Consider the following 21015-nt stretch of genomic DNA (forward strand, 5'->3'; position numbering starts at 1 on the left):
CTCCTGATTTAAATTATTATTAAAAAAAATACAAGACTAAAAGAGCACCTTTTGAAGACATCCACACATTTATGAAGAGCTAATTACATTGTTGATCATTCAAAACAGATTCATTATGAACTCAACATGTGGCACAAAAGCCATTTTATGAGTGGCCTTATTCCTGCATCAAGCGAACTGAGGGGTGAAAATCCTTGCAAAAAGCCAAGAGTTATGAACATAATCCTCTAGTATGCCATGTCTCACCAGGTAAGATTAAAAAGACAAAACGGAACACCTCAAGACTGCAACAACGAAGAGTTTATTAGAGTCAAGAATATATAATCACTGTACAGAAAACATTCAGAGTTAAAGTGTGAAATACTGAACCACTCACAGCGCATTCTGGTTGCTGAGCCTGTTAGTGATGATTTAATTGGCAGCCTACAGCTGGCTAACTTATCAGCATTTAAAAACATTTTTGTAAGCAGGGAAGAATGATTGTCCTTTCTAAATGATAACATTGCCCAAGGTGGGAAATAAAGGATTAGACAAATTACATCAAAACCTGCTCAAGGAACAAAGTTGTTGGGAAGGGATGAGAGGAGATTCCCAAAGTTTTGTGGGTTTCCTGCATGGAGGAACTGTAGCCTCACTGCTGTAACTCTGTATATACGCATGTGCAGTACATCAATGATTTCTATTTTTAAATAAGAAAATATATTAATAGGTACAAGAATTTATCATCAAATCCAGCCTCTTCCAGTTATCTTTGGCTTGGCAGGAAGTTTCTTTTTTCAACCTTTGAGGCTCACTTGAAAGAAATGCCGTAGTATCTGAGCCTGAAGGGCATTATAAACAACCATTATCCTTAACAAAAAAAAAAAAAAAAGTTGTTTTTAAATCTTCAAGGAAGTGAGACTCAAAAAAGCTTCTCTACCTCTTGAGGTCTCAGTTCTCCATGCTACCAAACCTGCAGCTTTTGCCTTCCAAAACTGTTTGAGGAAGTCCAGAAGGGCTTGAGAAAGTCTCTTTCTTGAGCATTTGCTTGTTTCCACCACAGGCAGGCAAAAAACTTATTTTCTCCAATACTAAAAGAAAACAAAAAAGAATATATAGTACAACATTTATTCAACCTGGTTTACTCCCAAAGAACAAAAGTTACACATAATTTGAACTCTGGGTTTAAAAACACGGTAACATCCTAACAGTAGGCAATTTTCAGAACCCTTCAGGATAACGAGCAGTGTGGAAGCAAACCATCTGCCCCTTGACAAATGGTTTCATTCAATCCACACTATCCTGCTGGTAGATTTTTCCTATTTTATTCTGGCATCCAGTAGGTGGAAAACAGAAGACCTGTTCTGAGGGAAAGGAACCACAGCTGCATTCTGGGGTGCAGCAGCACTGAGACCACAGCTTGGAGATACCTTAGAGCCACGTAACATTTACAGCTTAAACTGAGTTTGCTCCTACACAGAGAGCAGCCAACCATTAGTGCAACCCCAAATCACACAGCTGCATTTCAGGAGGGACACTCCTCATCCCCCAAGCTTTCACTTTTTAAATCATTGCTTAACATGAGACTTGAATGCAACTGACTTGACTCATAAATTTTCAAGAGAAATAAAATGTGAAATTAGTCACTTCAACTGAAGATTGTTTCCTTCCTCTGCAGAAATAAATAATGCTGCTAAAACAAAGATGACTCTCCAGAGAGAAACGGCTATCTAGTCTTCATTAGCATCAACTAAAATTAGAATGCATTTTTTCTCCTCTTGAGCATGATTGTACACCATTAACTTATTCTAAATGTTAAATTTATTTACTTTTGAGTCAACAGTTTTTTGATAACCATTAAGGAGACAAGTGCTACATAAAAAGGTTTGTAAAATATACGAGAAGATAACAGATTTGAGATACATTAGAAACTAAGGGCTTCATAACACAGCTTTGAACTGAACTCAATTTACGATATTGTTACAAAAGAACAATACTAAGCTGATGCCAAAATATCTAGATTGCTTTATCCAAGAGCTTTACTTACTATAGAGTGACATAGAGAATGCTGATACAAAATGGTTACTATAATAACAACCCTTATTAAAAAGCTCTTAACTGCTGCAGCAGACAGCACAGATTCCTTGTAGGCCTATTATGGAGGCAGTAATAGAATAAATATCTATTGACAAACAAGAAAACACGCAGAAGGGCATTTCAAATGAAAACTTGTGTGGTATTAGGGCAAAATCTGCTGTTTAAGCATGTGTCAAAATACCTGCACAGTGGTTTGGGGGCTTTTTTAGACAATTTATATTACTACTAAGAGCAAGGACATTCGTAATTCAATGCAGCATTATACATGGACAAATTGAAAGCTTCAATTGGCCATTGTGTAAGATGAGTCCTTTACAGCAAATTCAATGATGCATTAATTGTTCATTTGTTCAACAATTTACACACTCTGTGAAGGCTCCAGCAGCAAATTCTTAGGAAGATTGCCTCAGACAAAAAGGAAAGATAATGGTTTGGACTAATTAAGTACTAAATGTCATTAAAAAGTGACCCACTTCACTTGTAATATAAAGAGAATAGACATTAATTGCATTAAATTTGATGGATCTTTTGTAAGTTTATTTAAAAATATATTAAATAGACTTCAGATTCTTAAGATTTGTCAATTGCTGATAACTATTTTTTTTGTATCCTACTCACGCTTACAAACATGCAGTATTCTTGCAGGGGAAAGTCTGCAATTTTAATTATTAACGTAACGTGAATGAAGGCAGTAATCGCAACTCCAAAACTAGCAGAAGACTCCTACATCACAGAGAGCAGAGGTGCCTTAAGCACTCACGAAGCAATACAGTGTATTTTTTCATTTTAGGCACCTAGAAGTTGAAAGCTAAAAGCACATACGTAGCAAACTCTGACCCAGAGTGTGAGGAGAGTTCAAGGCCTCAGGAAAAACAGCCCCAAAGTCTCCATGCTGGAACCCAGCACCATCCAGCTGGAGAAGTTAAAAAAAAACCCAAAATGAGAAAACTGGATCAGGCTTGCATTAGTGGCTGTAACATCTGCTTATGTGATATCCGAAGTGCAATACGGACTGTGGGCTGGCTTTTTAACTCCCAAAATATGAATAGAAGATGCAATCGGTGCCCACTGGTGTGTGTATCAGCCTGTTGCTCAGAACACCATTCCTGGGAGGTAGAAGCCTGGGGTTAAAATTCTTGCGTATTTTAAATTTTCTGAAAAAGTCTGTTCTGTGATTTTAAAAGCAGTTGTAAGTGCTGAGGAAAGGTCAAGCAAGAACAAGGCTGAACAGAAAAAAAAAATAAAAGGTCACCTAAATCAAACCTGTAAACTCTGACTTACTAACACAGCTCCGCAAATGCAATAACAATTATCTAGGAGAGCCAGGCAGTCACCTAAAACCAATGAAGTAAAAAAACCAACCAACCAATCAAACAACGAAGTAAAAAGACGTCTTAAAAAAAGGTGACTGTCCGTATGTTATTAAAGGAAAGGTCTACACAACTATTGGAGGAACTTGAAATTCTAATCTTTAATTTTAATCTTGAATCTTTTAATGGCTTTTAAAATTATTTTTCTTTATTCCCAAGGTAGATGCTAGGCATTTTTCACTTTGTCTTATGAAATTACCATCCTCCAGCCTATGATCAAAGTTATCCATAATGAATGACAACAAATTTTGCAACATTTTCCTATAATTACACTCCTTTTTCATATCACGTTAAGAGATCACCTTTACTAAACATATATGCAGATGGAAATGCCATTTTTGCTTCTTCCCCTATACTACAGTGCAATTCTTCAAAATAAAAATTAAGTTTGCAGGAAACAACAGATTAGTTTGAAGACCTTTAGCAAAACAGATAGCCATAAAAATAGTTCTCCTCAGTTTCCAGCAGAATTTGATCAGTTTTTTGAAGAAAGAATCAATTAAAAAAACCTCAAATAATGACTGGCTTTTCAGACAGGTTATATTTTCCCTCTCAATTCCATTTATTGTCATGAATCTAATACTTCATGCAAACAGTGTAATATCTGAAGTCACTGATAAACACAAACTAAATATGTCAGATAGCTTTAAGGAAAAAACATTAAAAATTCAAACCAGAAATGCTTTTGTGAGTATAGATATAAGAATTAAGCATTTCATTGTCTTAGTGTGGCTTGTGGTAAGACAGCATACATACGTGTGGTTAAATATTTCATTCTCCATACTACAGCAAGGGTAAATTTTAATGATAAAAATAGTGGAGACAAACAAGCTTTCGCCACACCATTAGTGAGAATCAGACAAGCGTGAGGGCGGATGGGACCTCTGGGGATCATTTAGTCCAACTCTCCTGCTCACGTAGGATCAAATACAACAGGACTTGCTCAGAACTTCATGCTGTTGGATTTGAAGTGTCTCAACAGATGGAGATGCTGACACCTCTCTGTGAAACCTCTCCCAGTGTTTGATTACACTCACAGTAAAAAAAAAAAAGTTATTTAACAAGTTCTTTATGCGAAATTTCTTGGCTTTAAGTTTGTGCCTATTGTCTCTTGTCCTGTCACTAGAAGAATTTGACTCCATTTTCTTCACTCCCATTCATCAGCATTGTTAAGATCCCCCTGAGCCTCCTCCAGGCTGAACAGTGCCAGCTTTCTTACCCTCTTCTCATATGACAGATGCTTCGAGAGCTTGATTATCTCCATGGTGGCCCTTTGCTGGGCACAGCCTAGTATGTCCGTATCTCTCCTGTACCAGGGAGCCAAAAAGGGGCACAGCGCTCCAGATGTATCTCACACAACAGTGGGTAGAGGAGAAGGATCACCTTCCTCCACCTGCCAGCAGCACTCTGCCTAATGCAGTCAACAAAGCTGGTGACCCTTCTTTGCCACAAGATCACATCGCTGCACCATGTGCAGCTTGTCCACCAGAACCTTCAGGGCTTTCTCTGAAAAGCTGGGGGTTAGTTCACACCAGGTGCAGTACTTGGTGCTTCCCTTTGGTGAACTTCATGAGGTTCCTGTGCGGTCATTTCTCCAGCCTGTCAAGGTCCCTGGGAATGGCAGCACATGGTTCTGGTGTACCAGCTACTCCTCTCAGTTTGCATTCTCTGCAAACTTGCTGAGAGTGCACTTAATCCAATCATCCAGGTCATTAACGAAGACGTTAAACAATTTTGGCCTCAGTATGAACCCTTCAAGCACACCACTAGTGACTGGCCTCTACATGAAGTTTGGGCCACTGACCACAGCCTTCTAATCTCAGCACACTGACTAGTTTCCAATCTACGTCAGTATCCATTTCTCTACTCTATATTGCTTTGGTTTGTTTATGAGGATATTATGGAAGACAGTGTCAAAGCCTTGTGAAAGCCAGTATAAAGAATACCCACAGCTTTCATTCAGTCCACTGAGCTAGCGATTTTATCTTACACGGTTATCAGGCTGGTCAGGCATGGTTTCCCTTTTGTAAATCCATGCTGAACACTCCCAATCGCCTTGAATCTATTCTGCAGGTGTGGATCTGCAGGTAGAGCAGAAGACACCACTCCTAATACCAGAAGTCTAAAGGTTCCAGCCATCACCATCCAGAGAGTCTCTATTTCCTAGCTCAATGAGCACAATTTGTTCATTGCTCTCCTGCAATGCAGCTGGAGGTTCCAGCTCTTCTATCTCCAAGGTCTTATGGAAGGTCTGGTCAACTTTCTTCTTGTCAGTCCCAATACTGTGCAGTTTGTTGACCTCCTCCTGCAGCTCCTTTAGTTGGTGATGTAGACACACCACCGCTGCACACCTTCTGCAGGCAAGGAGCCCAATTCCCACTGCCCCAGCAAGAGGTCTCGACCAGGCCCTACAGCCTCAAATCTCAAAAACTGCATCATCTCTCAGGAAGTCCGTCTGTGTAGAGGACTCTGACACAGGGGACAGCTCTTCACACAGCCGCTGGGGACCATGTTCTGTCGTACACTGTCAGCACTGCAGAGGATATGGATGCTGTTATGAGCAGAGTTCCTCACCCCTTCCATGCTCCCTGCTGTGCAAGCTGCTACAGCTATTAACGATCAAAATAACTAGCTGGAATGCACAGTTCAGGAAGTCTAGCAAAGGTAGGAAAGAAAGGAAGTTTATCCTCACTCACTTATGTTGGGATTGAAAGCTAAGAAAATTCTGGATCCTTCCCTCAGAACTCCAGTTTTACAATTTGCAGTTCTTACGCTTACTAATAAAACTGGTCACATCCTACTTAGCATGTTTGCTAAGGTGCTTTAAACAATTTTTAGGACCACCATGACCTTGCTCTCCCATCTTGGCAGCAAGAATACACTTTCAACTTGTTGGAAAATGAACTAAAACATCATAAACAATGAAGGTAAGTCTTGAACTTATGACTTGCAACTTCACATCTTACTTTCGTACGTAACATCGTACTTTCACAGAGACCACCAACTGAGAAGATGTCTCACCTGTGCAAACTTGTGTATCTGCTCCACCACAGCTGCAAAGAGGGCATGGACACTTTCATCGATTAGACTCTGCATATAATGGACAGCTTCTTCATCAGACAGGTCCAAACGAAACTTGTCCTGTACCTGGAATGGGGGCAGAGATGACAAAAATTAATTCAATTCAACATTTAAAACATACACTATTCTATTTGAACTATACAGTAGCAGACATAGTGATTTCAGTTATGGAAGTTTAGTAGAGAATCTCTTTCACTCCCAAGGCAAGCTCAGAAAGCGTGGGCTGGATGAATGCACAGTAAGATGGATCATGAACTGGCTGGATGGCAGAGATCAGAGGGCTGTGATCAACAGTGTAAAATCTGGTTGGAGGCCTGTAGTTAGTGGGGTTCCCCAGGAGTCAGTGCTAGGTCCAGTCCTGTTCAACCTGTTCATCAATGACCTGGATGAAGAGACTGAGTGCACCCTCAGCAAGTTTGCTGATGATACCAAACTGGGAGGAAGGGCTGACACATCAGAAAGCTGTGCTGCCATTCAGTGAGACCTGGACAGACATGAGGACTGGGCAGAGAAGAACCTAATGAGGTTCAACAAGGGCAAGTTTAGGGTCCTGAAGCTGAAGAGGAATAACCCCAGGCACCAGTAGAGGTTAGGGGTGGACCTGCAGGAAAGCAGCACTGCAGAGAAGGACTTTGGAGTTCTGGTGGACAAGAGGGTGACCATGAGTCAACAATGTGCCCTTGTGGCCAAGAGGCCAACAGTACCTGGGGTGCATTAAGAAGGGTGTGACCAGGAGGTTGAGGGAGGTTGTTCCTTTGCCTCTGCTCTGTCCTGGTGAGTCTGCATCTGGAGCTGTGTGTCCAGTTCTGGGCTCCTCAGTTTAAGACAGAAGGAATTACTGGAGCAGAGAGCTATAAAGATGATTAGGGGCCTAGAGCACCTTTCTTACGAGGAGAGACTGAGAGAGCTGGGTCTGTTCAGCCTGGAGAAGAGAAGCTGAGAGGGGATCTCATCAATGTTCATAAATATCTCCAGGGTGGGTGTCAAGAAGATGGGACCAAACTCCTTTCAGTGGTTCCCAATGGTAGGACGAAGTGCAACGGGCACAGACTGAAGCACAGGAGGTTCCATCTGAACAGGAGAAGGAACTTCTTTACTTTGAGGGTGCCAGAGCCCTGGAACAGGCTGACCAGAGAGGTTGTAAAGACCTGCCTGGACACATTCCTGTGCAATCTGCTCTTGGTGAACTTGCTTTAGCAGGTGGGCTGGACTAGATGATCTCCAGAGGTCCCTTCTGACTCTAACCATTCTGTGAAATTTACAACGTCACGTAAGATGTCTATTTTTAACTGATTAATAAAAATGAGTATTTAAATAAGCTGAAACAGCACCCTATACCTCAACCCCCCAAGCAGTACTTTCAAAGCTCGAGGCCAGAAAGTCAAGAGAAGTACCTGGACATAAGAGTTGAAACAGAACTAAAATGTTATGAGAATAAGATACTCAACATTCACTAAACAGGAACAAAATGCCACTTGTGAAGAAACGCACAACTTTACATATTAAACAGAAAGTTGGAAGAAACTGGATGATTCTAACCATCTCTGAAAATACCTAAATACTGCATTATTCTAAGCTTATGTTGAGGTAAAATTGTCTTTCAGAAGCTGTAAGGTGATTAAGTGAAGAATATGGAACCAGGAAGGGGCAAGCAATTCTACTCTGTCAAAACTGACCTTTGCATGGCATGTGAGAATTTCATTAACTTTGATTATATCCACCATCCAGGTACAGTTGCAAGGGGTAACAGTGTGTCCAACCATTGTTTTTTTTCTTTTGACAAAAACACACTTTAGCTATGTACCAATAATACATTTTGCTTAGTATTTGCAATTTGTGTAGGAATTAAAAGCTGAAAGCACTATAATTAGCAATACAGCAACAACATCTATACTTTCCAATTTCAGCTTTGGCAAAGCCTTGACCTATGAATATTTACAAAGCTGCAGTGGATGCCTTTCTGTGAATTCCAGCTAATTCCATGGCAATTGTTCAGGACTGCTCCAGATGGCAACATTTCAAAAGCACCATTACCACAGACATTCCTTTGGCAATACTCAAAAAAACCTCTGTACATAGAACTGGCAAGAACTTAAACAGATCTTTAGGAAAAAAAAAAATGCTTTACAGGAGCTAAGTAATTTTTGCAGACATGCCTTATGCCTCCCAACATTTATGAGAGGTAGATGCATAAATAAGCATTTCGGATGAGTTCAAATAATTTAATACATGGATCTGTGGAAGTGCTACAGATACCAAAACATCATTTTCTAAATTTTCTGAAGTGCTGGCTGTGCAGCGAAGTCTGCACATAGGAAAGGCAAGTGTTCAGATTCCTTCTGAAAATAAACCAAAACCATCACAATGGTTCAGAGCTGCACCAGGGGAGGTTCGGACTGGACATCAGGAAGCGTTTCTTTACCAAGAGGGTGGGCAAACATTGGAACAGGTTTCCAAGAGAGGCAGCTGATGCCCCAAACCTGTCAGTGTTTAAGAGGCATTTGGACAATGCCTTTTGAAGCATTCTTTAACTTGGTCAGTCCTTAAGAGGTCAGGCAGTTGGATTAGATGATCGCTGTAGGTCCCTTCCAGCCGACACTCTCTATTTTTTGGATAATGCTAACTTCAGGTGCTCCTATTGGAAAACCAATCATGCTGTTTAAGAGCTGCTAGTTAGTCCATCATCTCTCAGAATCAGGGAGTTTAAGATCCTAGCGTTCTCTAATAAATCCTATCCCCAAAGTTTAAAGCTACTACTCATCTTGCAAAGTAGTGCTGATTACAATATTAAAAGTGCCCAGCAAATTCATATTACTTGCATAAAATTAATTGCTGCCATCTAATCACAGGTTTTATTCTCATAAATTTCAAATGATGTGAGCTCTTGGCCAGACCATCATATCAATCTATTTCAGTCTATTGCTTAACAAGCCAGGTAAACTGTATCAAACAATTTCTGCATCAAGTATGTAACTTCTAGTTTATCTGTGAGTCTTTATAATGAGACAGAATGCTTCACATCCTAGGTAAATTGTTTCAATTATTAATTGCCCTATGTAACAATGGTGACTTATTTCCTATCTAAATTTGTCCAATTTCCATCTCAAACAGTTGAGCTGATTACAAATTTTTACATTAAAGAACTGTCCATCAGAAATACCTAATATAGGTAAAAGTATCAAATAATTTAAGTTGCTTCTTAACCTTCTCCTGGATATGGCTAAGGAAACTGACTGTAAGACAGAATCAAGTCTTTCCTGAACATTTTCCACACATTCGCTTTTCTTAAGCGTTGACAAAAATGTGAGTCAAATTATTTCAACAATATTCTTAATAAGGTTGTATTTGTGAGATGATACTACTACCTTCTTCTCTTCCCATTTTGTATTCTATCCACCAAGGATACTGTGTATACAACTGCCCTCTTTATGATAGCAAAATAGGCCAAGATTTCAGTTTAGTATTACTCTGCTTTCTTTTCAAAGACAATGTGTTTCAGAATAGTGCCCTTCAGTGCTGCAATTAAAGGCATAAGTTAGCCTGCCAAGCATGGAAAGATAATGCTGCTTCACTCAAAATACTCTTACAACTCTGTTCTTGATACTTTTGAAGTAAGCATAAATTGAGTTTTTCCTCCACTTTCCCTTAAAAGGAAGTTTGATCAATATGAAAAAATAGACTAAGCTGAAAAAGTTCAAACTCTCAAGGAGGGAAGTACCAGGGAGGGATTCAGAAGATATTTCAGGCTAATATTATAGAACTTTTGTCTTCCTAATAAACATGATGAGAAGGAACTTTATTATCTCCCAGAGACATATTAGAAGTTTGACAGCCAATGAAGCACACTGTCAAATCCAACTGAATTTAACGGACTATTCACACGCTTGCAATTATGCACGAGATTAAATACCTTCCCAAATTAGAGCACAGGCTTCTATCAGATCTATTTTCAAGCTCATAGAAAAGGTGATGTAATGAGAATTCAGCAAAATTGCTAACTGCAGTTTTAAAAAAAAAAAAAAAAAACCACAAACCAAAACTGTAACATTCTTTTACACAACTCCAGTAATCACGCACTTCAGTGATCTTCTAATTTGTTCACAGAACAGCTTCTCGGAAAGTCTTGCAGTTAGTGATGTTAAGATGCAGCTTCATTCTATAGAATTAATGACTCTTTAAGCCACTTCCCACCTTCCCCAGAAACAGACTGGCACACTGATATACATGAAAACACATTTACTCAAATTTAGACCTTTAAATCAGTTTGCAATTAGCAGCAGGATCAAATGCTGCCGAGTACTAGATCCTTGCATCAAAGTTTTTCAGTACTGCAATTAAAACTGGCTGCTGCAAACTAGCTGAGAATATGGCAAGATGAATATGGCAGCTCAAGCCTCTTGAGATGCAACAGCAGCAACAAGATTAATATACATTGACTTATAGTTCTTGTGATAAAACCAATAGTAATTCTTATTTGAAATCTCCGAGTTCCAAAGTAAACCATCTGTTCTGAAAGCCAGTAGTTTTTCACAGAGGATATGCAACTAGGAAGAGATTTTTGCGTGGTGTAAAAAAAACCAACCAACCAACCAACCAAAAACCCAAAACCCACAAAACAACAAAAACGGAATTTGGGGGAGTCAAATTCTGATGAGTTAGACAATTATGTCATTCTACACACTTAAGAAAAATGGCCACCATTAATGCGTCAAAACTGTCACATCTGAACTATTTACCAAGAGTTTTCACTTTGGCATTTAAATTAAGTGAATTGTTCTAGGTTAGTCATTAGTATCTGTCAAAGAGAAATGAAACACACTTGATGAATCTGGTTGATCTTCTGCTTTGTTTCCAGAAAGGGAAGTTCTAAAACCCACATCGTACACACACAATCATTTTAAACATGTTCTGTCAGGTCTCAACAGCAGAATTTGAATGTTTAAGTTTGAAAAGGTTGGATAAAGAACTAGAAAGTCCATGAAGATACTGATGTTCAACTTTAAGGATTCAAGTTGTCCACTTCCTACCCCCCTGCACAGTGATAGTTTAGTAATAAAAGAACAGGAATGCATAGTTATTGGAATCTGCACGACTAGAAATTTTACTATGCTTCAGTTAAATTTGAAGTGTCCTGTAAGAAAGTTATGTCAGTAATCATGACAGAGCTTTCCTTTTTCAAAAGAAAAAGAAAACAAAAATTAAAGGGGGTAGAGGCCATAAACCATGAGGAAGAGTTCAGAAGAAAACATTGGGGAGTGTGCATGAGAAAAGAAGAATTTAAATGTAAGTTACTTGGAGCTGTACTCAAGAATAGAAAAAAAGCTGATCATCACTTGCAGCAGAATCACACAGAGGATGGAAATTAGCAAGGTTACAAGACAAAAAACAAACAAACAAAAATTTTTGCAGTAAAATAATGAAGAATTGTTACTTTGCACCATGATTATCCTATCTAAAATTACACATTTATGAACTACGGTTCAAACAAACTCAAGAAGAAAGGACTAGAAGAGTATGAACTGAATACTTAGCATATCCCTCACCTTACAGCACAGGGTGCAAAAACAATACAATAAGATATGTAGTGGGTTTTTCTGGTGGTGTGTGTTGGTTTTTTTTTTTCTGTAACTGATGTATATCAAAAGTCTCCACACATTCCATTACCGCTGCTCCATGCAACAAATTTCTCAGTATCAGGAGAGATTGCAGGTTAAAGCATTAACTAAAAGATCCTCATTTTTTAATACAAAGATGAACTTACACAGCCCTTACTTTTAATATGGTTTAAAGTTGCATTTACACATTTCTTTTTTTATAATGGGGTCACAGTTTGCAAATACATTATGCTTTCTGGAACAGCTTAAACATAAGGATTAAGGTGCTAAGATATGGGAGGGTGGGGGGTGAAATAACAAGAAGAGACATCAGTTTCATTTACATTTTTGCTGAAAAAACCCAAACCAATCAAAAACCAAAAAAACACCAAAAGCCCCAAACTCAAACCACAAACACCATGTGAGACCCCAGTCAAAATTACAGTTGACTTCCTCTCTTCCTGTCAAAATCAAACAAAACATCTTAACCCCAGATCAAGTGGTCATTTCATCCATCTATTGTGAAAAAACCCCAGGATCCTATGAAGACACAGCCCAAGAAGAGTAAATGGTAACTAGAATCCCACACCTTAAATTCTGGGGTAGGTAAAGGACATCCCACACGACAAATGTTGTTAGGGGGAAGCAGAACATCCTGGACGAATAAGACTGCTATAGAAATAAAACTATTTCATGGCAAACACTGATATTTCCCACCAAAAAGACCCAAAACACTAAAAAAACCAAAACAAAACAACACCAAAGTAAACACCGAAAAATTGTTTTAAAGATCTGAGAATTCAAAACCTGTGAACTTGTGTATTTCTATATGATGTGACATTTCACTAGAAAAGGGAAGTTGTAAAGTTAACTGAGAGGCAAAGAGCATAACAGCTATGAGAATAATGGGCAGTGTTAATTGCTGGTAAACTCGCACCTCATTTTCGCTTGAAGTGTCTTCAAGAAGGACTAAAAAGACTCATTTTCAGAATGGCAAACAGGTTGTATGGAGCTGATTTCCAAAAAAACTTCCAGTCAGGCTCACAGAGCTGTTTTCAGTGTAAAATCAGGATGGCAATAAAGAGAAGATGAAATACTCAAGAAAACCGTAATCAGCATTAAAAATTGCAGTTAAAGGTTTGAGGTGATGGTAGGCAAGCATCTTCTCACTGCTAAAGCATTACCTAACAGGCACTTAAAGCTCAAGGTTAAGATAGACTTCGTAGAAATTCTTAGGAAGTTTTTATAAACTTGAGGGCAGTATCTGAATCCACACTTCAAAAACATTTCCCGCTATATTTTTCACAATTATTAGAGAAGGTAGCAACACATTTTAAGCTAACATTGCACATATATCTGAGAACCCCTTCTCAATCCTTTTTAGTTTTTACACTATTTGCAAGTTGGCTATTCTGAGGACTTCTGGCTGCTCTGGTATTTATTCTTCCAGTATCATTAGGCACCACTCCTGGTGTTTTCTATGAGTACTAGGTATGTAATTTTATCACTCCAATCCAGGACTGCTTGCTGCAAAGTCAGCTACTTAAATTTAAAACAAACTTCAGTGTCCTTTTTCATTGGGTCATATCACACACTGGATGTAAGTATCCTGCGTACTATTAAATCCTCTGATAAAAATCAGTTGATAGCCAAAAAAGAAAACAATAATATTAGGTAGGGTTTTCATGATTATTTTTATTGTTTCCCCTTAAAATTGTTAATGACACTCAGCATCCAACATTCATGTAGCAGAAACTGGCATTAAATGCTTGATTTAATCCTTATCACATCATCTTATTCAGCAAAAGACTTTTCTTGCAGTCCAAACAACCTACTTTACAAACTATTCAGATATTCTATTTGCATGAGCAATTTTATTTGAAAGACTATTTGAACAACAGCTTTTGTTTTCAAGGCTTTGATTTGAACAAACTGCAGTCTGTGTAGGCTTTTTTTTTTTTTTAAATACAATCCAGTAAAGATGTTAGTGAACATCTCTACACTGAACTTCCATGGAAACAAGGGTTTCAGCTGCTGCAATGCAGAAAGATAATATTGTTCCAGCTCAGAATTTCATCATATTGGCCAAAGCCTTATAATCAAATAGGCAGCATGATACAAAGCAACAGCATCACAGGGGTGTTCTCACACTTGGCCCACGTTGTGATGTTTATTCCTTTTTTTTAAAAAAATGAATTAATGTACATCAGCCTAGAAACAGAAAAGCTGGGTGTGCAGCTGCAGCATCATTACCCAAATGGACAGAAAGATGAACGTCTGCCTAGACAAAATAAGCTCCATGTCTATGTCACACTTTTACAAAGAATAAACCTCCCCAGAGCAGCCAGCAAATACTGAAACGAACAGACCCTGATCAAGAAAATCTGAGTTTATTTCTGCTATAGATTTCCTTTTGGCATTAGCAGATCTCAGAAATATTTCATAGCTCCACCTTTTAACAAATACTGGCATTTTCAGTTGGGTGAAAAGGGACAGATATCCGCTGCGTAAAAAGGCATGCCAAGTACTAAATTAGAACTCCTTTCCATTTCATTAACTTGTGAATTCAACTCTCAGTTATCCATTGACTAACTCCTGGGGAGGACAGAGGAGGGGGAAAGAGCACAGGGAGTTTTACTACAACCCAGATGAAGAAACTGGCAAAATTAGCTCAGGCTTAGGAAAAAAGCTACCTCAGAAACTCTTCCTGTACCTCAAGTCATATCGTATCTTTGCTTCAGCTTTTATACCTGTAGAACAAGAATAATTTTACTTTGTTTTCTTTAATATAAAAGGAACAAAATATGTCTGCTCTCTCTTCTTTCTAGTTTCCAAACATTTATGTTATTATTTTTCTAACCAAGGGGGATGAGACCTCGTCAATGTTTGCACAGACCTGGAAACACAGAGGGTGCTCTCAGTGCTACACTCCGTAACAAGAAAATTCTGCACTCTGCTGAACAGTTTGGATTTAGCTTTTTTTCCTTACATATACCCAAAGGCGCTGTCAGAACTGAACAGAGCTACTTTCACGGACAGCAGTTACCTTCTGCCTGCTGGAAGCCAGGTCTGTGAGTCTCCATTCACAATAACCTCGCCTGTAAGTGAAACAGTTGCAGCACCTTTGCAGCACCTTCGTTAATCAATGGGCATCTGAAATACAGCTCAGTCAATTAGGACACTGTCCTTTAATGCCTGCTGAGTTCTTTGTGCACCAATGAATCACTGGTCCCTGATGTTTTCTAATTTAAAGGTCAAATTTGCTATGAAGGACAGATAGAAGCCATCTGGCTTTCCTGTCGAAAAATCAAAAGCTTTTTTTGTTAGGAGGTGACAATGCTGAATACATTAGCTACATCTGAAGAGTGATGGTCTACCTTTTCCTTACGTGAAATCGGCTGTATAATTGACTCCAGATTTTAGTAATTACTACTTAAATTTATAGCACTGGCTACATTGAAAAAATCCTACAATTAGCAATTAGTATTGCAGCTGTACTGGAAAGAAAAAAGCAAGTAGCATTGGCAGGAAAAAAGGGTGAGTGGGGGAAAAAAACCACTTCACTTTATTGTCAGGCATTGATAGGTCAACATAAAGACATTTTAGCCTAGCCATTTTCCTGAAAACTGAGAAATGGGAAAGAATAAGTAAAGAGTTGAAAATTTAAAGGCAATTACTTCAGAAGCCATAGAAAGAACAGGCAAACTGGGGAGAATCTTCTGCTACTTTTCAATTTTATTTTATTTTGTGACATTTTTGAGCCAAAGTGAGTTTTCAGAAAAGCCTAAATCAGAGAGTAGCAGTAGGAGATCGTGTCATGAACCATAAGGTGAAGCACACTGGCTGACAGTTTTCTTTATAAATAGTATGAAGAGGACAAAAGGAGATGAAAGGAGCAAAAAGACAAGTAATTTCAAGCTCTGCAGCTACCTTTTCTTGGTCAAAAATTGACAGATGTTTTACTCTTAAACAAAACACCAAGAATCTGAAGGGGGTTCCTATGGTTTTGAGGATGGGGACAATTTTGTGTAGTTAGCAACCACCATTTTCTGGGTTCTCCTATGTGGAAAAATAGTGATCGAATATAGAGTGAGGGAAGTGAGTCACTAAAACAAGCTTTTCTTACAATCGAAAGGTACTAGGCAATTTACCTAGTGATATGTGGTTTACACACTGAAAGTAAGCTGGTTGAAAAACATTTTTCCATAAGCTCTCAAAGAATAGTTGTGAAACTTTATTTTCAGGCCAACCCTCACTATCTCATTTTCAGTCCAATTTTAGATGTCAGAATGCATCATTAAGGTCAGCACTGATTTAATTTCTGAAAACAAATGCTATGCAAAGCAAATAGGGAGGTATTGTCAAATTTTGGTACGGTCTAAATCCCCATCTCTCATTGAAGTCATTGGGAGTTTCTGGTTCTTTTCAAGCTAACAGGTAGGAAATATCCGTATTGTCATCTTCCTCTGATAATAAAACCAGTTTGTGTAGAGTTTGCTCTCTTTTGAACAAGAAGAATGTGGAAATACCTTCACAGATGACAGGAACAGTGCAGCCAGCTCTGCTTAGACCACCTCATGCCATAAACCATGTCAAAGAGATGTAATCTATACTTATTTTACAGAAAGCTGTTCATGACACAAGCTGCTGTTTCAGTTTTGCTTTGACTCAATACATATTTCTCCCACGACATTTCACAACTCTTGGACAGAAAGGACACCCAGACAAAATGCTTTCAGTTAGACTTTAAGCTTGGGATGCCATGTAATAGTTAGTGAAAGGTAGATACTATTTTGCAAAAACAGTCTCCAACTATAAAGATCTTGCCTTCCCTTTCATTCCCCAGGTTAGTAATAATATTCCTTAAGAACTCTTTCCACAGATTTTTCTAAAAAGTCACATTTAACGTATCAGTCTGAAATTATTAAATTAAAAAAAAAAAAAAAAAATCACAATTCAAATCACCCCTGCCTCACGGAAGAGGACATATTCCACATAATGCTTTCTTTTATGATCTTACTCTGTTTCCTGATTTGTCGGAACATAGGAAATTCCAAGGATTGCTGACTTCTAACCGTCTTTTCAGTCTAACTAGGGAGCACCCTGTTATAACACACATATACATCAATAGGAAGCGACAAAAGAGAGTTCAAGAAATCAAGTCATACAAAATGGCAGTAGTTTTCTTTATTCTATTTCAACTGATTTTACCCATCATTCTCACATGGTGTATGAAAATTTTATTTAGACTATGTATATGATTACAAAAATTAATCCCTCATTCTGGTTCTAAAAACTCAGTAGATTATGTCCTGAAAGTTTAGAAAAGGGGAACACCAAAAATATTTCCAAAGGCAGCTTTACTCACTAGCATATTTCTACATCTTACTGTATTTTTCAGCATCAGGCAGATTATTTCCTGCAATGTAAATCACCTCCCTGCCCAGTAGTGAGGAGCACACACTATATTACTTTGTGAAGCTAAAGATGAGACTGGAACCTGAGCTACCATCTAACATTGTAATGAAGAATCAAAACTGTGGCCATGTTTCTTTAGAAGTAATCTTTAGAATAATTCATGCCTCCTTGGTAACAGTAGGATAGCTGCACCTACTGAAAAATTCCAGTATCAAGGATCTCTATGCCAAAATAACTGATGCATAATACTCCATTCAGTAAGCATTCCTTCCCTTAAAAACAAGATTTTTTTTTTTCTGACTACAGAAATTTCATTGTAGTTTAATCATTAAATAGTATTCTGATTTATCACTAAATTTAGACAAAGATAACCTATCTCATTACCTCGGTGACTTGACTTCAGCTGCCTGTGAGTCCAGAGGCTCACTGGTTCCCCAGCTCCCTAAAGCAAAACTTAGGGCTCTACAAAGCAGAGGATGAGTATTACTACAGCACCGATATTGAAAAAGCTGGCTGTGAACTTCCAGCTGTACTATTAAGCAGGATACCTTCTTAGATACAGAAACATTTGTAAATATCCACGTTTATCTTCCATGAAAGTGATATCACAGTTGAAATAGCTATTGACTGGACTCACACATCAAAGGTAATTTGATTTTACAGGTGAGTCCAAAATAGATCTTTAGCTGATTTGAGTCTGTTGAAATACATATGGATTTTTTGTTTAAAGCTTTAGGAAAAAAAAAATGAATTGATATGCTGAAAGCATTTATTAAATTCTCCTACAACAAGGTACAGTATTATCTTGTTAAATGACTGAACAAACTTGCCACTCAGGCCATGAGATGCAAGACACCCTGTTCACTTTTTTATTAGCACTAACAAAGCTCATAGCTGATTTCAGACAGGGTAACGGGAATTTAACATCAAGTTTTCTAACACATTATTTTAAAAAAAACAAAAACCAAAACCAACTACCTATTTACCATTCTATAATGGGTTAAGACGATTCTGATCCTAATCCACTAACGGCTGATTTGCTGTTTTTTTTAAAGCAAAAAAAAAGAGCCAAAAACTGAGAACTCAAGAAAACAATGACTGTCATACAAGCTTTAAACATAGTCATATGCATCCATAGATCACAATGTCAACAACTGCTTTACAGAAGGGTCCTCTGTTCACCTTCCCTCTACGGATCCTATTATGATGTATATATTTTGCACAAATTACAGAAGGATATATAAAGGACAATATTTGAACCAAAAGGACCAAACCTGAAGAGTTAACAGGAATTGAAAACAGCTGAGCTGTGAGAATACAAGAAAAACAAGAGTTTATATAAAATAACAATACTAGGGGGAGGACTGAAAAGTCTATGAATAACAAAGAAAACACGAACGAGCTAAACAATTTGGTTATCTTTCGGATAATTAATTAATTAATGAAATAAACCTTACTGCCTGGTGGGGGGGTTTGTTTGTTCGTTTGTTTTGTTTTTAAGGAACAAGCACACTGTAAATGAACTTGCAGAACTTGGGAAAGTAAAACTTCTTCCTCTCAAAACATTTGAAGATGTGAAGGTGATTGGCATTCCTTATTATAAACACTTGCCTTACAGGTTCAATTCCAGCTCTTTTCACATTTTAACGCCTGACAGACTTGAACCTACCATGAGGGTAAAAGTCACAGTTCACCAAGCTGCAGCACTGCCAGAGCTCAGAACCTCAATAACTAACTGCTGCATTTGATCTAACAGTGATCTGCCATATAACAACTAAACTTATGTTCTTTTCATGCAAAGAAGGCATTATTATTTATACCTTGTAAGGTAATTTAGAAGTAACCACACTGATCTAATTCATAGCTCTTCCTTTTAGCTTTTGGTTCCTTCCATGATCTCATTGGATACAATACAATCATGTTTTATGAAATCTTGATTTTTAACTACTGTACATCAGTAAACTATAACATACTTAGCAGCTGTAGAAATGACTTGTTGGCTTTTGATTCTGTACCTTGATTTGCTGTTTCAAGAAAATCATATAGGAAATTTATATAGAGTAATACAGTTTTAGATGTGTCTGAAATAATTCAAATGGTGCTACATTAAAACCATCCTTTAAAAATGTTTTACAGAATCTGACATTCTGTTTTCATTAATTACAGAAAGCAATATACCCTTGGACAGCACTGCTGCAGAGTTTACCAACATAAAATACGATGCCAAGATACTAATAAGAAACAAGGATATTACGTGTTAATTGGCAGGGAACACTGGGAGACTCAGTTTAATAAAAAAGTGTCAGAGCTCACACGAAAGCACTCAAGGCCAGAATGAACACTACCACACCAAGCAACAGTGAACTCTGGACAGAGATGAGCAAGATAAAAATATGCAGCAAGTCCCAAACATTGCTGCAAACATGAAAGAATCAGCACTTCTGGAATTCAATGAAACCATTAGTTTGACTTCTTGATGACTATTTCAGTCAATGACAGACTCTCCAAAATTAGTCCCTGCACTTTCCAAAATTAGCCCCTGCATCACCTATAGATACATACTTCAGTTTCTTCCAGGATTTATTGTGCATCCATCTGTAGACTGTGCAGTCTAAAAGGTTACTCCACCTTACAGTATCACTGAAGTGGGGAAAAAAAAAAAAAAAAAAAGGAGTAGTAGTCCTCCCTATTTTTCCAATAGGTAGCCAGAACAAAACATGCCATCTTTATAAGGATGAAATCAATAGGCATGTGTTGCAAGCATACTGTTAGGAAGGTCTCTTCCTCCAGGTGAGGGGCTGACCCTGGCTGGACACCAGATGCCCACCAAAGCTGCTCCCTCACTCCTCTACTCATGTGAACAGGAGAGAAAATATAACAGAAGGCTCATCGGTCGAGATAAGGACAGGGGATCACTCAGCCGTTACCATCACAGGTAAAACAGACTCGACTTGGGGAAAATTATACACAATCAAATCGGAGTAGGGTAATGAGAAAATAAAAACAAGATCTCAAAACATCTTCTCCCCACCCTACCCTTCTTCCCGCATTCAACTTCATCCCCAATTTTCTCTACCTCCTTCTCCTGAGCAGCACAGAGGGATTGGGAATGGGGGTTGTGTTCAGTTCATGACAAATGGTTTCTGCTGCTCCTTCCTCCTCAGGGCAGGACTCCTCACACTCTTCCCCTGCTCCAGCGCGGGGTTGCTCCCACAGATAGAGTCCTCCACGAACTTATCCAACGTGAATCCTTCCCACAGGCTGCAGTTCTTCCTGAACTGCCTCAATGTGGGTCCCTTCCACAGGGTGCAGTCCTTCAGGAACAGACTGCTCCAGCCTGGGTCCCCCACGGGGTCACGAGTCCTGCCAGCAAACCTGCTCCAGCATGGGCTCCTCACTCCACGAGGACACAGGACCTGCCAGGAGGCTGCTCCAGCTTGGGCTTCCCACAGCGTCACAGCCTCCTTTGGGCACCC

At 38.6% G+C, this 21015-nt stretch overlaps 1 protein-coding gene across 3 annotated transcripts in view; it reads right to left on the reverse strand.

Moving 5' to 3' along the window:
* Nucleotides 1–285: 285 nt before the first annotated feature.
* Nucleotides 286–21015, reverse strand: part of PIK3C3 (phosphatidylinositol 3-kinase catalytic subunit type 3) — a 72688-nt gene continuing 51958 nt past the window's right edge. For all 3 annotated transcript variants that reach the window (XM_065656532.1, XM_065656529.1, XM_065656530.1), the window contains 2 exons: nucleotides 6468–6593; nucleotides 286–1070 (listed from right to left, as the gene is read on the reverse strand). In XM_065656532.1, the coding sequence (XP_065512604.1) occupies nucleotides 1056–1070; nucleotides 6468–6593 (141 nt within the window). In that variant the 3' untranslated portion in view covers nucleotides 286–1055. The remainder of the gene's footprint in view (nucleotides 1071–6467; nucleotides 6594–21015) is intronic.

The sequence above is a fragment of the Caloenas nicobarica genome, chromosome Z (genome assembly GCF_036013445.1).
Source record: "Caloenas nicobarica isolate bCalNic1 chromosome Z, bCalNic1.hap1, whole genome shotgun sequence".
Taxonomy (NCBI): Eukaryota; Metazoa; Chordata; class Aves; order Columbiformes; family Columbidae; genus Caloenas; species Caloenas nicobarica.